We start from the raw sequence: 21,309 nt of genomic DNA, 5'->3' as shown, positions 1-21,309 counted from the left end.
CTCCACGCCAATACATGTACCATGTGGTGAAAGGTCCTGTGTGGGTACTGAAGGATGCCACTTGTTCACCCTACCAACCCTGCAAGCTCCTTGGAAACTACTTCTAATGTAAACATTATAAAGATATTGCTCAGTACTGCTAATTTATCACTTTTACCAGATGGGTAGTAAGTAGCCTATTAACATTCACAAAGTGAGTGTCCAATTCCTTCACATTTCTAAACACATCACCCTGGGATTCCTAAGATTTATGGCGTGGAGGTTTCTCATGTTCCCAACTTCTTAGCACTGCCTTACGTTTTTGCCGAGGTGTGCAGTGTCTGGCACACAGGGGCAGCAGGTAGCCTGTAGCAGATACCTTGCCCAGGTAGGTTTGGAGAAGAGGAGAATAGATATACAATATGGCAGTCTTGGTTTTGAACACAGCTTAGTTCTTTTTATTCTTGTATGCAAAATCTGAACTATTTCAGTACTCCCAGATACTCCATTACAGTGAAGAGCATTTATGCCCTTGTGGCTGAAGTGGATTTAAGGTCAAGTATGAAAGTTGGTGGTACAAGAATGGAGAGGTAGTTTTATTTTCTTTATTCCTTGTAGGTCTATTAGAAGATAAGTAGGTTTTGAGCGCTGTGATCTACCTTTATTGCCATTTTCCTAATAACCCCCCTTTCTCCAGCTCTCTTCTTTTCTCTCCCTCCCCCAAATTCCAAGCCCTTTTGTCTGCCCCACAGAACAACTTCTCTGTCTTTATGGGATAATTAGTGTGGACAATTGCTGCTTTTCCCATTGGGTTTGAGGTGCAGTGAGCCATGAAGGAATCTGTAATGACATGAAAAGTCACTGGAGGCGCGGATGGTGGCTGAATAGCAACAGTTACCCCTCTGAATAGATTAAATTAAAAAAAATAAAGCTTTGTGTTCAGTTGGGGGAAGGGAGGATTCACTAATCTTTTTGTACATGACAATGTGTTTTTGTATCTCGGCAGCTCAAGGAAGAAATCAGGCAGGGCTTTGCAGGACTGGAGGACCCATTGGCAGGACTTCTGGACATGTTGGAGAACAGCAGTGATTGGAAGGGGAAAGGGCATTCCCTGGGGTATTACATCACCAATGAGTTGCAGCTTTGGATAAAAGAGCATCCTGCTGTTCAACAGGTTAGAAAAGAGAGCAAGAGAGACAGTGGAGAAAAGAAAGAACAATTAACTTTCATGTCCCTGAAGTGTTCCTGGTTCCACTTCATTCCATAGTCTGGTGTCTTTTCTGTAGTCTCATATGAATGCAATATGACCTGGTGGTGGAATTCTTACTGTGATGCTGTCATCTGGCGATGTTGGCCTGAAAAGTGAAATGACATTAAAATCTGTGATGCCATAGTACCTTTCTGTTTCCCCTTCCAAGCTGGGATTTCCATCTTTCCACATCAAACCACTTAGAGCATGGATCTTTCAGCCTTTGCCTGGCCAGACTTTCCCACTGAAGYTTACATCTCTGCCGTCAGGATAAAACCAATTGCAGTAGTCTACTCTGCATATTCTTCCAGTTCTGCAAATAGAAGCCAGTTACTGTATGATTGCTTAACTCTTGCCATATGGTGGGGAGCKTTTATCATTCAGAATGCAGAAAATGGTAACAGTATGACTTTTCAGCAGCTGAATGTTTAGCTTTGTAACATTGGGTCATCAGATTTATACGCCCTAATGTTTACCATTCCTTATGCTGCCTTATACAGCATATAAGACCTCCTGAGTTTTTCCCTTTTTCTGTGCTTTTACTTCAGAGCCATTATGTATTTCTGTATTTGTGTTCTTTCATTTCCCATTTTTCTAAATGGCTCTTTTTAGATACTGACCTCTATCAAGATTCTCGAAGATTACTGCCAGTATGGCTGTGATGTTGCAGTTAAGTGCTACTGGCATTGAAAATTCTATGTCCTAAGAGAATGATCATGTAGGAACACAATGATGAATACTTGCATTTTTGCATCTTACTGTGACACATCTGCTTTTCCTGACCTTCTTGCACCCAGGAACAAGCCTGGGAAAGCAAATTGAGTTGTTACGCATGATAGGCGAGATCAGTGTTGAGGGGAGTTGGTGGATTCAAATATTTTTCAGCTGGGAACTAGAGGGAAGAATTTTTAAATAGCTGTGTCAGTAAAAGACGGCATTTTTCCAGTTTCGTATTTGCCTTTTGTACAAGGCCATATGCCTTTTCCAGAATTATCCTGCAAACGTTTAATGTTTTCAAATTGGATGCTGTGAAAAAATGTGTATTGTATTGTTCTGATTTCTGCATGCAGACTCCATGGGGAAATTGGAGAATCCCTTCCCAAGGAATTGGCCTCTTCCACTGTTTAAACAAGCTGCATTTTCAACTGCCATTGAATTGTAGCCATCTTGACTAAATCTGTGTTTGATTTTTTTTTTTTTTTTTTTGAAGTCTGGCATGAAGCTGAAGAAGCTGCAGGCCCGTGTATTCAGAATACTAGCCCAGTGCCCAGCTAATCTTCTTGACCCTCTGATTAGCATTTACCAACTCCATACAGCAGACCGGAACTATTTGCTTGGACATGTCAATCATCTTTATCACAAGGGTGATTACAAAGAGGTGGGTCATGTCTTTCAAATAAATTTACCTTCCCAGTTCTCTAGTTCTGTGTTAATGTCTGTGTCTGTTTTTGGATGCATTTCAATGTAAATTCTGTTTCGTCACAGCAGCTGCACACTTTGAATGGTACAGCTTAGCATGGCCTTCTGATGTACATGAGTAGACTGTCTTCAGCTTCATTTTTTCTAATGGCTTAGTACAGAATGCCAGTGAGTCCTTCCTCCACTCTTTTCTTGACCTTTGAAAGTAATGGATTAATGGGGTTTAATTTGGAGAATTTAAGAGGATGGTTGTGTGCTTTTTTTTGTTCCTTGGTCTTGGTAAGAAAAGAAGAGATTATACTAGACAGACATAGACCTGTGTTGGTAACTCCAGTCTACCTACAGCGAGGAAGGGTTGGAAAATCTCTCTGTTCCCAAGYGATTACCCTAACCAAAGGGACTTCTCAGTTCAAGGAGGTATGAAGCCTCTTAACGTTTGAGGCTCATGTCCAAAATGTGTGAGTATTAGTATTCATGCATTTGAATCTGACTGACACTGACAGGAGTTCACCAAAACCCAAATTTGATATTTTACCCTGTGTGTTAGGGTACTCCCAGCATATCTGACATCACTGTGGTCTCCAGATATTCTTGAGAGTGTTCTCATGTGCAAAGCACGTGCTTGTAATGTTAAAAGAAAAAAATCTTCTCAAAAGGCGATGAGTCACTTTGTGTAAAACAATCTAATCTTTAAAAAAAAATTTTAAAGGTTTTCTTTTAAATCCTATTCTTCAGCAAAACATAATTCCCAAGAGAGCTCTTAATTCCATTCCAGGTGATATCTGAATACAGAACCAAAGATAATTCATATTTAATTAGAAGTTCACAGAGCTACTTGTGACTTGTTTTTTGCTCAGTAGATCTTTGAACAYGAGTGTTTGGAAATACAAACAGAAACTTAGTATTTGACTATATTTAAATATGATTTTAAAATTCATAGTTCCACAACTGTTTATTGTTTTCTTTTAGAAATGCAGTTCTAGAAAGAAGGTCTGGTTTTAGAAAGGTCTAAATTTTTTGGTGGAGTTGTTTTTGTTGTTCTTTCCTTCCACAGAAAAGCTCTTTTTACTCATTAGTTGCAGTGTGAGGCACAGGCAACCTCAACTGGTGAAAACCCTTAGCCATAACTTTCTTCTAGTTATGTTGTTCCCAGAAAAGTGAATAGAATTGTCTTCAAGAATGTCAGTCATGTAGCAGGAAATCTTTTATTCCTGTTGGGACAGATCATAACTAAACCCCCCAAACCTGGAACTATGGCACTGAGCTTTTTCAATGGGCTGTGACATGTCCATTCGTCCTGTGATTCCCGTTTTTTCAGATGGGACAGTAAACCAGATTCAGATACAAGATTCTTGACTCTTTTCTCTGTCGCCCACAATGACAGAAATCCTTATAAGCTGGTAATGTCTTTTTTTTTTCAGTCCCGTTTTCTATATTTAGAAAAAGGCACCAGACTTTTATCCCAAAGCAATTTATTTCCTTTAAAGTATTTTGAGTCATTTCATATTATCATCTGTGAATCTTAAAGGTTTGCAGCCTTGCGCTGTGGGTGAAGGTTCTTTTCCCTCAAAAAGGTTTTCAGAAAGGTCTCTTTAGAAAATGAGATCCCAGAGATTCCTAGGGACTGACATGGTGGTTGTCTGCTTCTGAAGCACATCTGGCCCTCCCTGTATCCCTAAAACTAGTCAAAGGCTGAACCAGTTTGTTAATCAGAACCACAAGTTTTGCAGCTGTGCGAAGCTGCTTCTTGTGGTTCATGAACGTTGATACGCTACTGTAAGTAGCAATAGACCCTCCACATAGTGGAAGGTCTGTTCCAGAGTGGAAACTCCATGGAGATGGCGGTTCATAATGGGAAGATAAACTGATAACGATGTAAAGACAATGCCATGGTTTTTGAAAAAATGATGCAGATGTTGCTACCTTCCTACTTTGGATTAGTAACATAAATAGTAGCTATGTTCTGGGTGGCGTTTGAAGGAGATAATAGATATGGTTAGCTGGCCAGTGGATGGCACTATTGCTCCTGTGACACAAAATGAGCTGATCAAGTAGTGATTCAAGAAGATGGCAAAGACACGGAAGTCTGGCATTTTGCGGGGTTTTATCCATCCTCTTGTAAATGAGAATTTCTTGCAGCTGCTGGAGGAGGATGGTGTGGGGCATTGCACAGTGCTCCCCAGCTGCTAAAAGCGCTTCCAAGTCAGGTCCCTGTGTAAAACACGAGTTCCTATTTTACAAAAGTATCCACACTGAAAGGTCTTAAAATTCCAGCTTGTGTCGTTTCAGCTGAAATGCCTGCAGCTTCATTCCTTTTTCAGCATGTACCTGCTCTCTTCAGCTAGGCCCAGTTGCAAGGTGGGTCCGGTAGTCCAACGACACCTGTGCTGAAGCTGGCAGCTCTTGCTGGATTCGATCCCACGCCGGCCTCGGTTGGGCCGAATCATGGGGCGCGCGCCGGGCAGCGCGCCGAACCCCCTCCCCCACCACCGAGAGCCTTGTCACCGCCTTTCGTAGACCTTCTCGCGGACGCGCCGCTTGGGTGTCAGCCCCGACGGCTCGGTGGGAAGCAAGATGGCCGTGGTGGGACCGGAACAATGCGGGAATTCAGCAGGCCAGGGGTAATACAGCGCGATGCGAGTCTGCGAAGAGGCTCTGAATAGACCAGGCTGTGCTTTAGAAGAATGAGGGGTAGGCAGAAGGCAAGCTAGTGTTTCATGGTCATCTTATGTTACACTTCAGCCTTTCAAAGAGTGTCTGGGGCTGGTTGAATGAACCTCTCTTGCACTCCCAATGCAGGAATCCAAAGACAAAGGAGACTCTTGTCACTCGCAGGCCCCTTTCGGGAATAAAAGCCATTGTCACATGAACAGGGGCAGTCTGGCAGGCTGTGCATGCTTCAGTGCCCCATGATATCGCTAAGTCTCAGCAGCAATCACATTCAGGGCCCTGTCAGCTTTGATTAGCGGGGTCTCATGACTTAATGTGCCGCRATATTTCATGTCTAAGGGTGGCGGCTGTCTTTCTGCGGAATGAATGCCCTCTATTGTCCGCCGAGTTATTTTATTTACATTTTTTTTTAAACAGCTTATAAAGGTAAAAAGATAGCTGTGCTTTAAGGAAAAAAAATCAAATTCCTTTGCTTCTGGATCAGTAGTAAGAGCTGCTCGGGTCAGATACAGTGAAACTTGTTTTCACAGTCAGCATCAAAGTTCTCGTCTTGTTTAACAGCTTTATAGTAAATTCTGAACAGGTGGCAGTGGAGCTGGGTTTAGGAAGGAAACAATAAATAATCTTTTTAGCCTCTGACAACCAGAAATATTCTCGGGCCTGAGAGAGCTCCYGCTCAGACCTCTCTGCATCACAGAGTAGCGACATGTTTCTTTTCTCCTCCGTCAGTTTGTTTATTAAGCGATACTATTGCTCTAAGTATTTCATTTTTAATAAATGCCTTTTTTTTTTTGGTTCCTCCTCCAGATTTCTCTATTTTCAAAAATGGAGTATGTATTCTATTAATATCTCATCTGTTAATCCGTATGTTTTATGCAAATAGGGGAGGTTGAGTCTCTATATTCTGTTAACGTGTGCTCTTTCAAGTAAAATAATGTTCATTAAAACGTTAAGGTGTTAAAATCTGACATAAAATATGCTTATATTGGTGTACATAGAGAAAAAGCTCTGTAGGCACAGAATTGAAAGTTTTTGTCAGCAGTGCGTAGCAAACAAAATTATAGAAATAGCTCAATAAGTAATTTTATAGGAGGGATGATTGACCCAAAGGTTAAGCTTAAAGGAATACAAATATGCAAAAGTCTAGAAATGTGTAGTTCAACCACTAGCATAATCCTAAATTTTTAGTGTAGTGGTGTCTTGCAAGCTGATTCAAGCATGTTGCTGTTTGTAGTCCTACTTTATACTAGTGATTGAATACGCATGGCATATTTTTTTTTCAACTGTCAATACAGATCAGTGCCAAGGTTGATTGACCTCTTAATGGATATTCAGGTTTTGGGTTTCTTTACTCTGAACTTTTTTGAACTGTTCTCAGGACAGTGAAAATATTTGTGTTATTGCTTCTTGCCCCTGTTCCTCTCCTTAATTGCAAAGATTTGTTCAATTCATACTGTATTTTAACATTGTACGTTTTAAATTTCCCTGTCTCCCACGATCTTTTCTGGAGCCACTTTCTGCTTTGGGCATTTGTTTGGTGAAGTTGTTTGGAAAGGGGCTTGAGCATTGCTGAGAAGCAATAACTCAGAAGGTTGTTGATTGCTCCTACTGCCAGCTTTTCAGTGCTCTCATCAGTCAAGAGTGGGCTTCTGGAGAAGGGGTGCACCTGTGTGGCAGGCCTAGCTACACAGAGAATCTGAATCTGGAGAATGTGGTGAAAGAGGGTGGCCAACATCCACAAGAAATTTAGGCAGTTCTTTAGAGGCYCACTAAGTTATGAGGATGCACTGACCAATTAAACCAGGTTTAAAACTGCTGGAATGACTAGAGGAAGGCARATCATTCAAGTTTTTGTTCCAGTTCCCTCTTCTTTTCAGCTACATGTGCATGTATTCCAATCTTGACTTTCACTTATTTCTTGCTACTTAAAATCTTTATATATTCATACCCTTCGTTAGTTATTTTTCATTATCTCACCTGTTATGAAATATTGTTTTGCTCTTTTGAAACAAGTGGACCTGGGATATCTTATATTTGGTCTTTGCTGAAGATATTCCTGAAGACAGTGAGTATTACGTGCTGTTTAAGCAGGAAGTAATTGAACACGTTACCTGATATCGTACATTATAAAGTGATGGACTCTAGGAGTTTGATCAGACACAAGTTTGAAAGGAGTGAGTCCAAAACACAAAACAGATGTTCCCTGTGATTAGTAAGTGGTGTGGCTTTCAGTCATTTACTTCTATTATGTATCTACGCTTTGATCATTGTTATTTTCTTAGAACTGATGTTGGATCCTACCCTGAAAGGTCATATTCCCTTGTTTGGTCTCTTATATGGGTTTTCAGAAATTCCTTCACTATTGGTTCAGAAATACTACACTAAATGAGGCACAAGCGTATTTACCRCTGTGTTGTCTCAGTTGCTTACAGCAGAGCTAAGTAATGCAAAAGTAGTCAGAAACCATTTGAGTCTGTCTTGCATCATCACTCCAATCAGTGCTACTAGCAAAAGGTTATTCCTCTGATGCTAACCCCACCGTGGGAAAATTGCCCAAATTGTTAGAGTAGACACCACCCAAGTGCACGTGCTCTTGCAGATAACATCTTGTGTGGCTTCCTGCACTTCGTACTGTATATGGAAAGAGTAGTCATTTTTAGATGATAACAGAGCCAACTGCATTCAAAACAAGTACAGAGGATCAGGTATTGGTTCAGGGTGCTCTGGGCTCGTGTTTACTTGCAAACAGCCTCCACTTTCTCATACACTTGTTTTTACAATCACATGACTAGAAGACTGGTCTCCCTTCACAGCAGCCTCTCTGTCCCTCACAGCTTAGTCAGAATGCTTCAAGTTTGGGTAGCTTCCTCCATGTTATGGTCAGTGCACTGCCAGACACTTTGGATAGAGCTTAACATAGTGTTGCCCAGCTTCAAATTCTTAGACTTGTAGATCCTGGCCATTTGTAAGACTAYGCACTTCTCAAACTTCAGCTGGATTAAGCAGATATCAGAAAGATACACTTGCCTTTTGTATGGTGCTTTTGTGATAATTACTAGTTGTATAGTTGCACTAACTGTACCCAGAGTATAGGACTCCCCATCCATCCATCTTCAGATATTTTTTTTTAAGTGTGTACCCCCGGGGAACAAAACTAGAACAAGACATTGTTCAAACACAATTTTCAATCTCACCACAGGTAAAGGAAGGAACCAAAGCTCCCTGAAGACAGTGAAAAGACTTGCCAACTTTGGCATTTGAATCAGGCAATTGGTCATCACTTTTTCTTTCTTTCTTTTTTTTTTCTTTTTTTTTTTTTTTTTTTTTTTTTTTTTTTTTTTTTTTTTTTTTTTCCTGTACTGAGCTACGGTCTCATTGTGTACCTTCGTCTTACAGACTGGGGAATGAAGACAAGAGAAGACCCAACCTTTCCCATGCCTCTCTTCTGATTAGGTCTGGATCTAGAGCTGGGACAGGAGGATTTTAGTATAGGTTAAACACTTCTGTGTGTTACCTCTTTACTGTTATTACATTACATACTAGGAACTCTGTGAATGGAGTGTATTTTTGCAGTAAAGACTACTTATACTACCAGTCAGGACAGTAATACATTTCCTTCCGTAGTTTGAGGGAGGGTGAACAGACTCTTCTAATACAATGACCATGTGTTCATTAGAGCTCATCAGAGTTTTTTCAGAGTTTCTGAGTAATAGGTTAGGGGTTTTTTGCTCTTATTTATCAGTTGATGAAATGGGGGAGGCATCTACTACTTAGGATTCCTACTGCCTTGCTGGTCCAGTGTTAGTCTGAAAATCTGTAATTAGATTAATATGATTGCTAGTTTTCTGGTACAGCTTGGAGAATGCAGCCTTGTATATGGGGAAATGCTTGTTTCGTGGGTGAGCCAGAGGTTTCTTGCCATWTCGATTAAAGCAAGCTGCCTGCCTAATTAAAGTGTTTGTTTTTCTGACTACAAAATGAGTCTATGAATGAGGTGTTGCTTTTCTGGAGCTCTTATCCTCTATACGCAGACTGTTAAAAATAGGATTGTTTTATGGAAAACTTGTTTGTGGAGTGAAACAATTCAAAACATGATAATAACCAAACAAATATCTTTAAATAGCTTTAAGTTGAGACCAAAGAAACAGCTGCCAAACACTTTCATCTTTATTACAGTTACTCATATCTCTTTTATTATTCTCATTGTAAACACACTGATTTTATCTAAGTTGTCCTCTCTGTTAAGCCTGCCCGCCCATGTAACTACACCCTGCCTGCTTCAGCCTGTTTATTTGTGTCTAAGGCTCAGGTAATGTGGGTCCTTCCGTATTTAGCTGTGTGCAAGGAAGAGCCTGCTGCCCCGCTACTTACAACATTCCTTTCTGCCACTGTTCCTGGCAGAGAAATTCGTCTGACTGCTCCATYGCCTCCTTCGGTTGGATGAGGTTAGGATGGTATTAGCAACCAGCTCATCTGAGTTACTTGAAGTAGAAGAGAGTGTTCGTGGCAGAGCAAGGTTCCTCTAACCTATTGAAGTGGTGATGGTGTTCAGTAGGTGAGGACTGAGTCCTCTTCCACTGCCACAGCTGGATCTGGGAGGCGATGTCTCTCCACCACTTGAYTAAATGAACGGTCGTTGTTCCACACTCGTTAGTGCAGGATGGAAGTTACATCTAGTAAAAGAGGTGAACGCAGCCTAACACAACACATGTTCATCTGATTAAATCACCTGTACTGTTAACAAAGATGGAGGTAAAACTAGGCCATTTAGATAACAACTATGCAATCAGGTTCATCTGAACATTTACATGAACATTATAAAGTTATTAGAGAAACCATTGTATGCTTGCATGTTAAAACTAACAAATTACTTGTTTAATGCAAGGTACTAATGAGGTCAAATGGTGAAACGAGATTTTAAGAGGTGCTAGTCTTTCTATTAAGCAAACTGAGATAGCTGTGAAGAAGCAAAAACAAAGCTGTCAAGCTTTTGAAGGCACAAAGCCTTTCTTCAGGTCAAAAATAGAAGCAGCAACCTTCCGCTTGTATACAAGTTGAGAATAATTACTGAACTTGAACTTTATTATGTTAATCAGATAATTTGAAAGAAAAGGTAGTTGCTGCTTGTGGAGCAAAGTAGCATATTAGCATGTAAACAGATGAAATAGTTATCAGGTCTGGGTTGAGGAGCCCTTGCAGAGGTAGCTGGGCTGAGAGATTATAAAATGCCTTTCTGTTCAGTATCGGATTTGAAGYGTAGTCAATTCATTAACATTAGTTCCTGGGTTTGTCTCTTAAAGTTGTTCTGTTGGTTTCTATTTGGGATGAAGACTAAACAGTGATGGAGTGTGTGTTTTGTTTAAAAAAATAAAAATTTTCCCACTGATAACTGGATGTTGTTGTTCTCTCTAGTTGCAATAAACTTACAGGGCGTGTGTTAGCTGTTTGCTTTTGCACACTCAGTCTTTGGGGCAGTGGATGAAATGATTTTCCTAGAAGGTAATAAGATCCACAGCTTCTGGTGCTTCTGTTTTGGGTAATGATAGGACAAGTTGTTAAATGTTACATGTGATGCTCTGGCTGGATCTGGTTCCTTTCAGAGCATGGGTCTGCAGAATATGGGCTTCCAGTGACGATTTAAGCTGAGGTGTCATTTGTTGGCTGGGAGGGGGAGCACAGAATATTTATTTCAAGGTACACTCTTACTCCAACTTACATTATTTTTCTTGTTAAATTTTTCTATAAATATTTCAAACATGATGTGCAACACCAAGGTTTACAGTTGCTTTGTTTTGGGATACTTTTTGCTGTATTATTTTTGTTCGTGTATTCTAACAGGTAACACAATGCTGAAGTACAAGTACAAACTGTTTTAAGAAACGAATACCTCAGACTCATGATTACTTTTTCTTGCAGCAAAATAAATAGCAGATATCAGAGAAAAAACAATTGAAGAGAGCAGCTTTTCCTCTAAGCCCAGACATGTTGAATAGATAGGCATTTGTGAACTCTACTGATAATATGCTCTATGACTTATTCTGTTGTTCGGTGTTAAACGCAGGCTGCAGTAGGGTCAGAGATACCATGCTGTTGAACACTAAGTTTACAACCATTTTGGAAAGTATAGCTTAACTTTCTTAAGCCATTAGAAGGACACAATGTAAAACATCCTTATTCCCTAGTTTACAATTGTCAGTACTGATACTTAAATGCAGTAAAAGGTTCCTTGCTTACGTTACTCCATTTACCAGAACAATGTTATAGTAAAGCCATTATGTGCTTATTTTTCTTTTATTTTTGAGAGTAAATACTCTTACACATAACAGAAGTTAAAGTTAACCTCTTAAAATCCTAATTAGTTTGTTTGTGTGGGTATTCAAGTTCATTCAGAAAGGTATGGTGAGGCAATTTTTTTACAATTATAGTGTTGGAGAAAATTCTTTCTTAGCRTTTTTGTCCAAGGATTTTACGTTCTTTCTGCCAGACAACCTGACCTTTAATTTTTACTGCAAGGTACACTGCTGCTTGGAATATGTTAGACTGCCAGAAGTGGCTCTGTAGATTTCTAAGTGGGATGTACGTGGCCAAATATTTATACGATTTGTGCTTTAACATATAGCAGAAATATTATAGCATTGAAAATTTGTATAGTAACATATATACTTCACTTTGCAATAATTCCCATTTATCTGCCATGATGTTCTTTTCCTAAATGCACAACTTGTTTTGTGTTTTCTAGGCAGCGATAATGAGTATTAAGCTGAAATTACAACCAGATCTAGATGTAGAGAAGGTGAGTCACTTCCTCTGCAGGTTTCTCTGTCATCAAGGTCCATCTTGTGTTAAGCAGAAGATCCATCATGGTGCTATAAGTTGTGATAGTTTCATATGAGGCTTTGCCTTGTTTGTGAGGAGTCCCTACAGCATTGCTGATGTAGTATAGCATCCAGGGAAGTGAGAGAATGTATTTTGTTAGAACTCATTGTATCTTAGTGGACTAATTTCTAGATACAGCTACTGTGATGAAAATTTCTAGGTCTGTTCTTGACAAATAGTTTTCAGTGTGATAAGGTTCACTTAATGTAAACTGGTCCATAGATCTTGCTTGTGGTGTCCGTTCAGAACTATGAATTTATTTAGAGGCATAAAACCGTAATCTTGATTAAGCTTTGCTTAAATAAACTCTAAGGTTGAAACTTTTGCTGTTTTGGCTAATATTTCCATTKAAAATGCCATGTCACTCTCCTAGATGGGATTGGTGGGTGAAGCAAGGGTTTTGTGACTTGCTCTCCATGTTTGACCGGTAGGAAATAGCAGCTCTCCATCGGGTTTTAGTCCCTGTTCTTGCATATGAGCTGGATGTCTTGGACCTCCTTCATGCCTCCTGCATGCTTGAGGCAAACAGATTGAATGGGGGAAGGCCGTGTTCAAAGGTAGGGCAGGATCCCTCTAATGTTATATGTGCTAAATGTTATTTCTTTTTCTAGATGTGTATACCACTGCTGCTTCAAGATAAAAATAACTTGGTGGAAGCTTATGTGGAAGAATATCCTGAGCTCCAGTGCAAGCTTTTGCAGATCCTAGACACGTGGTGTGAACCCAGTTTTAATATCAAAGACATCTCRAGGTAGAAAAGTTTGTTTAATTTCTAAACAGGTGGGACCAACCAGCTGTCAGAGGGCAATATATTCTTTCGTTGTCTAAGATGGTTTTCTCAGCATAATGGTGTGCAATACATATGTATTCACCRAGAAAGGGGAAATTCAGGTGTCTGTGCCAAACTCTTTTCAAATGCCTCCTCCTGTTAAGATACTGAGGTATCATTCCTACTGGCAGATGTTCAGGTCCTGACAGGAGAGAGCAGTGCAAAATGAAAGCTCTGCAGTAGATCCTGGCAATWTAACAATATCAAATCTCCCTATAGRAGGCTGTAATAATCTRACTGCTGTGCTTTGCTGCAGACAAGGTTAAGTTTCAGTATCGGTTGTACAGGTTTGGCAGGAAGAAAATACTGTGATGAAGTGGCAGAAAAACAAGAGATGCAAGTGGTTAACCTTCATGTTCTCGTGAAATAGTTCTCTGTATCTTAATTTGTAAATTGCCTCTCACTAGAATCGCTCCTGCCAATCACATAGCCAACAGAACAGTCAAACTCACGATGTGGATGCACTGGTTGCAGTCTTTGTTCTGAAAGAAGAACACAAGAAAGTAGAGTGTGTGCTGGCTTTCTCTTTTTCTAAAGTGGACTTGTTTGTCGTTGGCTGGAAAATCTGTATGGTTGTACTGTGGGCTTTTTGCTGAAACTAAAGAAGGAGGACTGTTCTTACCAGCACCTTGCAAAACCTATTATCTCTACTGCTAAATATTTGTTCTTTAGGACATGTTTCTTAGTCATTTCCACAGATTTTTTTTTTTTTTTTTTTACTAATTTTGTTTGTTTGCTTACAGACGATATAAAGGCCTGTCCAAATACAAACCAGATAAGTTTAACCACAAAATGCTAAGCAAGCTGGTCTTCAGACTCCTAGAACGATTTAACTTAGATCCAGGTATGTGGTATTACAATGTATTCTGAAGTTACCTCTCCAATAAAGAACAGATGAAGTCAATTTGTCTTCTTCCATGTTCAGCAAGGAATCTGTGCTGTAATTTATCATGGGGAGTTTCAGGGTTTAATTAATGGTGTTTAAAAACAGAGCTGGTAAGTTATGGGAATTATCACTTTGTACTGTCAAAGAATGAAGTGCTTGTGACTAATAGACTGCTTCTTCCATGATATGAAATAAATCTTGACCTCAGAATGGCTCTTTATAAACACATGATGGTCAGCCTTGAGTTATGACTCCATTCCACTCACATAAGAGGCAAGTCGTTACTCATCTAGGGATCTGTTTTCTTGAGTTATGAGTCCGTCAGTTGAGAAGAGATAACYCTTGGGAAGCAGGAGCCTCACAACCCTATTTATTCTTTCTGTAAAATAGGGTTGGCAGCAGGGAATTTTAAGGTTCTTGCAGCCTTCTAGGAGAAGTAACAGATTTTACATCATTGAATAGATCTGCTTCACTGCYAATTGGCTGACAAAATCTGCATTGCTTTCCTGTTGGTGAGGGCTGTTGACCTTTTTTCTTCTATTTGGGACTTTATGTCAGAAACCTTTAGAAGCACTATTAGGTYTTACTTTACAAAAGTCTCTATGATCAACAGAAGATATGCAGTTCTCTTTTCTCAGACTGAAAAGTGTTTTCTAACCACAAATTGAGACTCATTACACCTGGCAGCAACGTTATATTAATCTTCACATCTTTAGACTGCTCTTCAAAAGTTAGTAAAATAATCGTTACAAACCCTCCTCGGAGGATATGTAAATATAATTAAACTAAACACACTGGTGTGAAAGCTGAGACACAAGGGGGTGATTTATTTGAAATCTTAAATATGTCCAGTAGTTTGCTATTTCCTTCAGTGATTTTTCATGCTTTATAACATTTGTTATTCAGTAGGCTGTGTTGTCCTTTATAATCTATAAAGAGAATTGAATTGTTCTTCCCTTTACTTTGTGAGAGATCCACCAAGAAGGTGATATTAACTGTAGAGGAAAAATGATAAAATTGTTGACAGACAAAATCCTGAGAACATAATAGAGTGAGAAAGAGGGGTATCTGCCTGTTGATCGCAAGTGGTGTGTATGGGACTGTGGTGTGCCTTACCTGCTGATGGTGTCCCAGCTGTTGCACCAGCTGATCATAATGGCAGACTCTCCCTGGACTTCCACAAGGGGTTCACTGGTGAGAGGATTCCTTGAGATGTGCAGAACCAGAGTCCTTCCCACAGGCCATCTTCCCACCTGCACTTCCAGAGAGTAATTTATCCCATGCCAAGTAGAGTGTCTACAGTACAGGATAAGTCACTTGCTAGTTGTGGCTGTCCTCCTTTATTGATGTGAGAGGAARTGTGGGCTACTAATTTAGATGAGATGCCAGACTTGAGGTGGCTGAACCAAGGCTGAATGGATCTCATACATTCTCTCTTAGATGAAAAGTAGGTATTTATTTTTTACCTAATATCACATGTAAGTCAGAGTAGGACTACTTAACAACAATTTGCTAAATTGTTGGGCCTCTTGGTCTCCTTTGAAGCCTTTTGGAAGAAGAGGATGAATGTGTACAGAGGCAGTTTGGCCTTAATCCCAGATCTGCTTGAGTTGAATTGGAAAATGGTGGCAGCTGGAATAACATGGCTTTCCCTTTTCTTTCTCTTCCTTTCCTGCCTCTTTCTAGCCATTCCCTCTGCTTTCTTAAGTGGAAATAAACCTGACTCTGAGAAAAGAGAATACAAAAAGGAAGCAGGCTAGGTAAAATGAGCAGGTTTTTAAAACTCACTTCTCTTGCACTGAGCAGCTCCACCAAAAAGCAGCAGTGAGGTGGAACTCACACTTCATGTTACCTAACCTAATTGTGGGCTTGTTCGGTGCCACAGTCTGCTGCTGCTTTCTGTCTCCTCTACAGTCATGACTCCTACTCACTGATGGAGGCTGAGAGCAGCAGCAGAAACGGGAAGTGGCTTTCAGTGAGAAAGGCTAGAGGAGGACAGGGTTTCTTGGTATGAGAAGGCAAGCTTGTATGTGACTCAATACTTGCAATTCCAAATCTGCTTTTGTATTTCARTAGCCAAAATCTCACTGTTATCCGCTCACAGAAAATGTCACTGACTCCTAAGCAAGATTTAGGGGTTGACCAGAACTTAGGATTTGAAGCATTTCTTGGAGCAGCCAGTCATARATTTCAGAACCTGAGAGGAGGTGGCCTAATATAGAACAGATCTGGAATCTCACAAAAAGTAAGCGGACATGTCAGACAGATCCACCTCTTCTCAATTGTATCCCAGCAAGCCTGTTAACGCACAAAGCTGCACGTGCTAAGTGGATGATTTTCTGCTGAATCCCAGAGGTGTCCCCCCAAACTCTGTGCATGTATTCCATTTAATTAGCTTTACTGAGGCAGGAAGAAGATGAGCAGAAATGGCATGTGCTTGAAGAAATTTAGTTTTATAGAGTAATTTCTCACACGTGGGGTTGGTATGCTCTGGTTTAACAAGCCTGTAGCTGTTATAGGCTAATTACTTTAATACTCTTTGAAGACCCTATGAGAGGGACTTAGCAGATTTACAAATGCATGTTTTGGCCAAAACAGTTCTCAGAAGTGAGGGGACAGACCCTAACTAGGTGTGAAATAGTTTAGTTTATTTTCTGTTGTGTTTTCACATAGCCTGTATACCACAGAGAGCYCTGTGGTGCTTTTTTAAGAGAATTTTCAGTGAGTATGTGGTGGAAACAGTAGCACTTTTGAAAAGTACGACTGACCTCATATATTGGGCCTTAGTTTGTGTGATGATTAAGCAGATCATGATGTGGATGGAGAAGAAATGGTAACTGATTGTATGGTTGAAAGACCTACATAGTTATTGTCCTACAGCAGCAGAATAAATCCTGAATGCTGAGAATGTTATTTTACCTTCRCCTTTAAAGAGGTTTTTAGCATAAACCAAGAGACACTTTTTCTCTCGGTTTTGCTACCAGGTTATGCTTTTGGTTTAACTGTTAATTTAAATTTGATAATTTAAATTTGATGCAAGTCTGGGGTGGAGCCCCAGAATTCATTTGTGTGACAGAGCGGTATCGCGGCTTTAGTGCTGAGGCAGTAGAGGGCAGACGAGGGCTGCTCAACAATCTYTGCAGTTGCTCAGGTAAGTCACAGCCGTCCTCAGCTTCATCAGGTCTGCAAGAGTTCGGGGCACGTCGCGGGACAGTCACCAGGGAGAGCTCCGGCAGGAATGCGCAGGGTTCTCCGCATAAAGCATTTCCAAAAGATGTTCTTTGGGAAARAAATGAATGAGTGTTATAAATACACAGGAATGCCTTTGGAAGGAGGATATTTCAATTGGTTCTTTTTTTTTGTTGTTTATTTTTTAAAGAGTAAAAGAGTACATAAAGGAGTAGGAGGTTATTCCTCTCCTTGAAAATTGCTTTACAGGGTTTTTTTTCCTGCTCCCTACTTCCATGGTGATTTTCCTGCAGAGTTTTTATAGCTTTTTTGTCAAATACCAGCACATTTTCATGTAACACTGTATGTGAGAAGAACCTCTACCCTCTTAGAAGGGAGGAGCCTTCCGCTCCTAAGGTTACAAAATTTGATCCAGTGACTGCTGAAGGAGAAAGGGATTGAATGTGCCAGGGTCCTTCCTTGACCCTTGCCTTTTCAGCTGTGTTTTGGGCTGCTGAAGTACAGATAGCAGATGATCTGCTCGAGAGCAAGACAGTCTGGACAGCAGCTGCAAGGTTTCCATCAGAAAACCTAGCACTGTCCTTGCAGTTCTGAATGTGAATTCACCATATCCATAAAGACTACACTACATTTTTTTTTTTTATTTCCTTTAGACATAGATTTAAACACTTATGCCGTGCTTTGTCCTTGTTCCTTAGGAGATCAGCTCCAGACAGCAAGGCTAGCAGGCAGCTCAGGAATCTCTGGCCAGAGATTTCTGCTGTTTCCCCTTGCCTTACCCTGATCTATAGTGGCACAGAGCATATTGTGAGAGACAAATGCATCTTGGAGGTTACAACGAAAAGAGATTTTCTAAAACCCTTCCCTATCCTCTGCTAACTTGCACATAGGGACTCCTCTCATAATATACYGAGAGACTAATGCATATCTGACTTCTCATCAGACACCCCCACCCCACCCCCCCMAAAAAAACAATCCTTTCAATACCCAGGTAAAAATCAAGACTCTCTTATTTTGTACAAAGCAGTGATAAAGTGTGCCTTTTCTTGGGACCTTCTATTTTGCCAGGATGGAGTTAATGAGAATGGAAATTAGTCTCTCAATGAAACTTTGTGTTTATGCCTCAGTGCCTTAGAGAGGTCTCCATGCAAGCTCAGGAGTTGTGTATGACCTGGGAGCAGTAGTCAAGCACCACATCTGAAAATGTGTTGCACCATGTCCCCAGTGGGCACATTTTACCTATGTTAAACCAGTGTAATAGGTGTGTATTGCCTGCTTCAGACCCTATGTGGCAGGTAAATTCATTTTTCCTTCCACTCTGTGGTTATATGCTTTAACTTTCTGCTTAGGGCAAACAACAAATGGGAATTTTTACTTTTGAGTCAGCTCCAAATGTGAAATGTAGTTCAGATTAAGTACTGTTGTGGTGGAACTGCAAGGTCAAGAATTAACACATATCCATAGCGGTATTTGCATAGTATTCTCATACCATTTGTATTCTGCTAGTGCTCCACAATCAGTCATTGTCCCCAAATCCTGTTATACAAACACTGAAGAGAAGGATGGTCCCTGTTCCAAAAAGCTTAGGATATTGTCTTCTGTTCTAGCAAGCAGAACATTAGTTTTGACTCAGGAGATCTGAGTTCAGACTCCTGCTGTCTTAACTAGGTGTGTGGCTTTGAATAGGTTGGTCTTTCTTGCAGTGCTTTGATTTCTGCGAATACCACCTACAGGTGTCTKTCTTGAACAGCATCTTTTTGAGGGGGTGAGAGGTAATTTTTCTGCTGTCTCAAGGTGACTTTGAAGTCTAATGCTTGCAGCCCCTCTGATGTTAGTGTCCCATGTAAGTGTAGTAAGTATTATGTCTTCTGTCATTAAAGCATTAATGAAAGGATTGCATACAGTGTAGGATACAGGATATACTCTTGTAAAGCCTCCCTCAGTATCTTGTAAAGCCTCCCTCAGTATGTCTTTGATTTTGAATGTAAACTACTTGAGGTTTGTTTTCAAGCAGTTTCTTGTCACTCTCTCAGGAATTTCATCTAGATTATACTTTTCCCCAGCTTGTTAATGAGAATGTTTGTACGCTTTTAGGAGAATTCAGGTTGGAAGGGACCTCAGGACTCTAGACCAACCTCCTGCTCAAAGCAGAGGCAGCTCTGAGGTCAGACCAGGTTGCTCAGGGCTTTATCTTGTGTGATCTTGAAATGTCAGAAAGTTGCATTTGACAGTATAGAAAACCTTACTGTAATAAAGATAGACAACAACTATTTCTTCATCTTTATTCGTCAGGCTAGTTACTGAGTCATAGAAGAGTATTGGATTGATGCAACGTGAATTTTTTGGACAATGCGGGTTGGCTGTTACCTGTCTCTCTGTTATTTCTTTTGGTCTTTCTTTTTTTCCCTGGTCTTTCTTTTTTACTGATATATTTTGAGAATGATTTTTTGCTAGCCTTTATTGCTCTTGATAGATGCATCTCATATTTTACTTTGGACTTTCTGACTTGATATGATTGTACTGTTGTTTTGTATGTGTTTGACCCAGTTGCCACTTTTTGTATAGTCTCTTACTTCATTTCCTATTCTTTCATTGCCAGCTCTTCTTAACCCCTTTCCCCCTTATAAAATAATTTCCCGTGAAATCTTAATTGCCAGTTCTCTGACTTTATTCAAGTCAGTTTCATTGTTTTTGCTTTTTCTGTTCACCATTTTCTAAGAGTTTTCAGCTCATTTCCTTTCTTACCAAGTTACCTTTCATCTTCACTCTTTCACCTAAGCTTTCTCTATTTTTTATAACAAAATACCAAAAGCTAGAATCAAACTCCATTCTCTGTCTGAGAATGTTACAAGACCTCAATTTTTCTCGTCTTTCTATTTTCCTCTGTCTTGCTTTCTCAGCAGATAGCTGGTCATTTAAAATCCCTCAGTTCCACCAAGTCCTGTGCTTTGGTCGTTTCCTCTGGAGGCTCACAGAAAGAAGCATTCTGTTGATCTTTTTTTTGGCAGCCTAGAGCAGTCATATTCACTTGCTTTCTAAAATGCTTTTGAAATCTGTAATTTAGATGGTAGCACTACTACATCATATTTGTATCTTACTCTCTTTGAAAGTGTTGTTTTTTATGAGCTGAGCATCTGTCTTCAGGATGTTCAGTTGAGTCAGGTCTTATGTGGGTAAAGATATGTTACAATAAGGAAGAAAACTTAAAAATAAGAGCTTAAAGCCCTTACATTTGGGATGGGAATGTTCAGGTTATGAAGTGACCTTTCAAGAGACACCAAGCACCTGTAGTAACAAGATCCACTTTAATTTGTGGCCTTTCTGAGTCTATTTTCTAGGGCCTGATATTTGGAGATTTTGTTTATTTTTATTTTTACTCTTTTCAGTTCCTGTGTCTCATTGCTGATCATGCTCCTTCTGACTTCCAGCTTTATTGTTTCAGCCACTTAAGCCCCAGTGAGGCGCGTGGTTAGATCTTTCCCTATGCATTCGTAGCAGCATCTAGCAAGAACTGATAGATATGTGTACTGATCTTAATGAATTTTATCTTCTACAGTTATCTCTGGTTGCACTGGATTTCTGAATGTGGTGCTGTGTGAAGATCTTGGTTTTTGTCATTGTAGTGAAGCATATCAAATGAGGATGACAATAATATAAACAATAACAACAACTGTTGCTTGCCAGCTCAGCAAAATAATAGTCACCTCCCTCCGTGTATGGATATGGAGTCTCCTTCATGGATACGTATTATTTTATTGGATAARCTTTGGGCACGTTGCTGAGCCAAGTTTGAATCCTGAGTAACATGTTCAAAACTGCTTCAGTGAATTGAAAGCAAGGTTCTATTTAAATCAAAATGAATGCAGCCTTTAGAAACTGGAAGTAATGCCCATATGGGGATGTAACGTAGTTAAAGGTGTGAAGTCATTAAATGTGAAGCATATTGAACTGGCAAGTGGATCTTATCATTCAAGGGTGGTAAAACCAGAGATAGCAGTAGGATTAACATTGCTGATCATTGTTTAAACTGTAAATAACAGTTATAATTTAGATAAAATGAGAATGTGTCTGTCCTTCACTGTTCCAAGTTTGCTGGCATCCTGCCTTCCATACACTGATTTTAAAATTGGGGAAGGAAAAATGTCATGTCTAGACAGTAGAACTTCAAGAAAGTTCAGCCTCATTGCATACTTAAATGTCTTTTTCCTCCTT

General features: G+C 40.0%; 1 protein-coding gene across 14 annotated transcripts in view; it reads left to right on the top strand.

Moving 5' to 3' along the window:
* EXD3 (exonuclease 3'-5' domain containing 3) overlaps window positions 1–21,309 on the top strand; it is a 323,237-nt gene that overhangs the window by 97,311 nt on the left and 204,617 nt on the right. For 12 of the 14 annotated variants that reach the window (XM_085308325.1, XM_085308326.1, XM_085308328.1 and 9 more), the window contains 5 exons: window positions 986–1,153; window positions 2,439–2,606; window positions 12,057–12,110; window positions 12,805–12,944; window positions 13,766–13,866. In XM_085308325.1, the coding sequence (XP_085164451.1) occupies window positions 986–1,153; window positions 2,439–2,606; window positions 12,057–12,110; window positions 12,805–12,944; window positions 13,766–13,866 (631 nt within the window). The remainder of the gene's footprint in view (window positions 1–985; window positions 1,154–2,438; window positions 2,607–12,056; window positions 12,111–12,804; window positions 12,945–13,765; window positions 13,867–21,309) is intronic. The other 2 variants (XM_085308334.1, XM_085308338.1) reach the window with 2 other exon arrangements.

This window comes from Rhea americana, unplaced genomic scaffold, assembly GCF_003343005.1.
Source record: "Rhea americana isolate MKP2758 unplaced genomic scaffold, rheAme1 scaffold_273, whole genome shotgun sequence".
Taxonomy (NCBI): domain Eukaryota; kingdom Metazoa; phylum Chordata; class Aves; order Rheiformes; family Rheidae; genus Rhea; species Rhea americana.
Note: the sequence above shows the minus strand (reverse complement) of the source record. Positions and strands in the feature narration are given on the sequence as shown.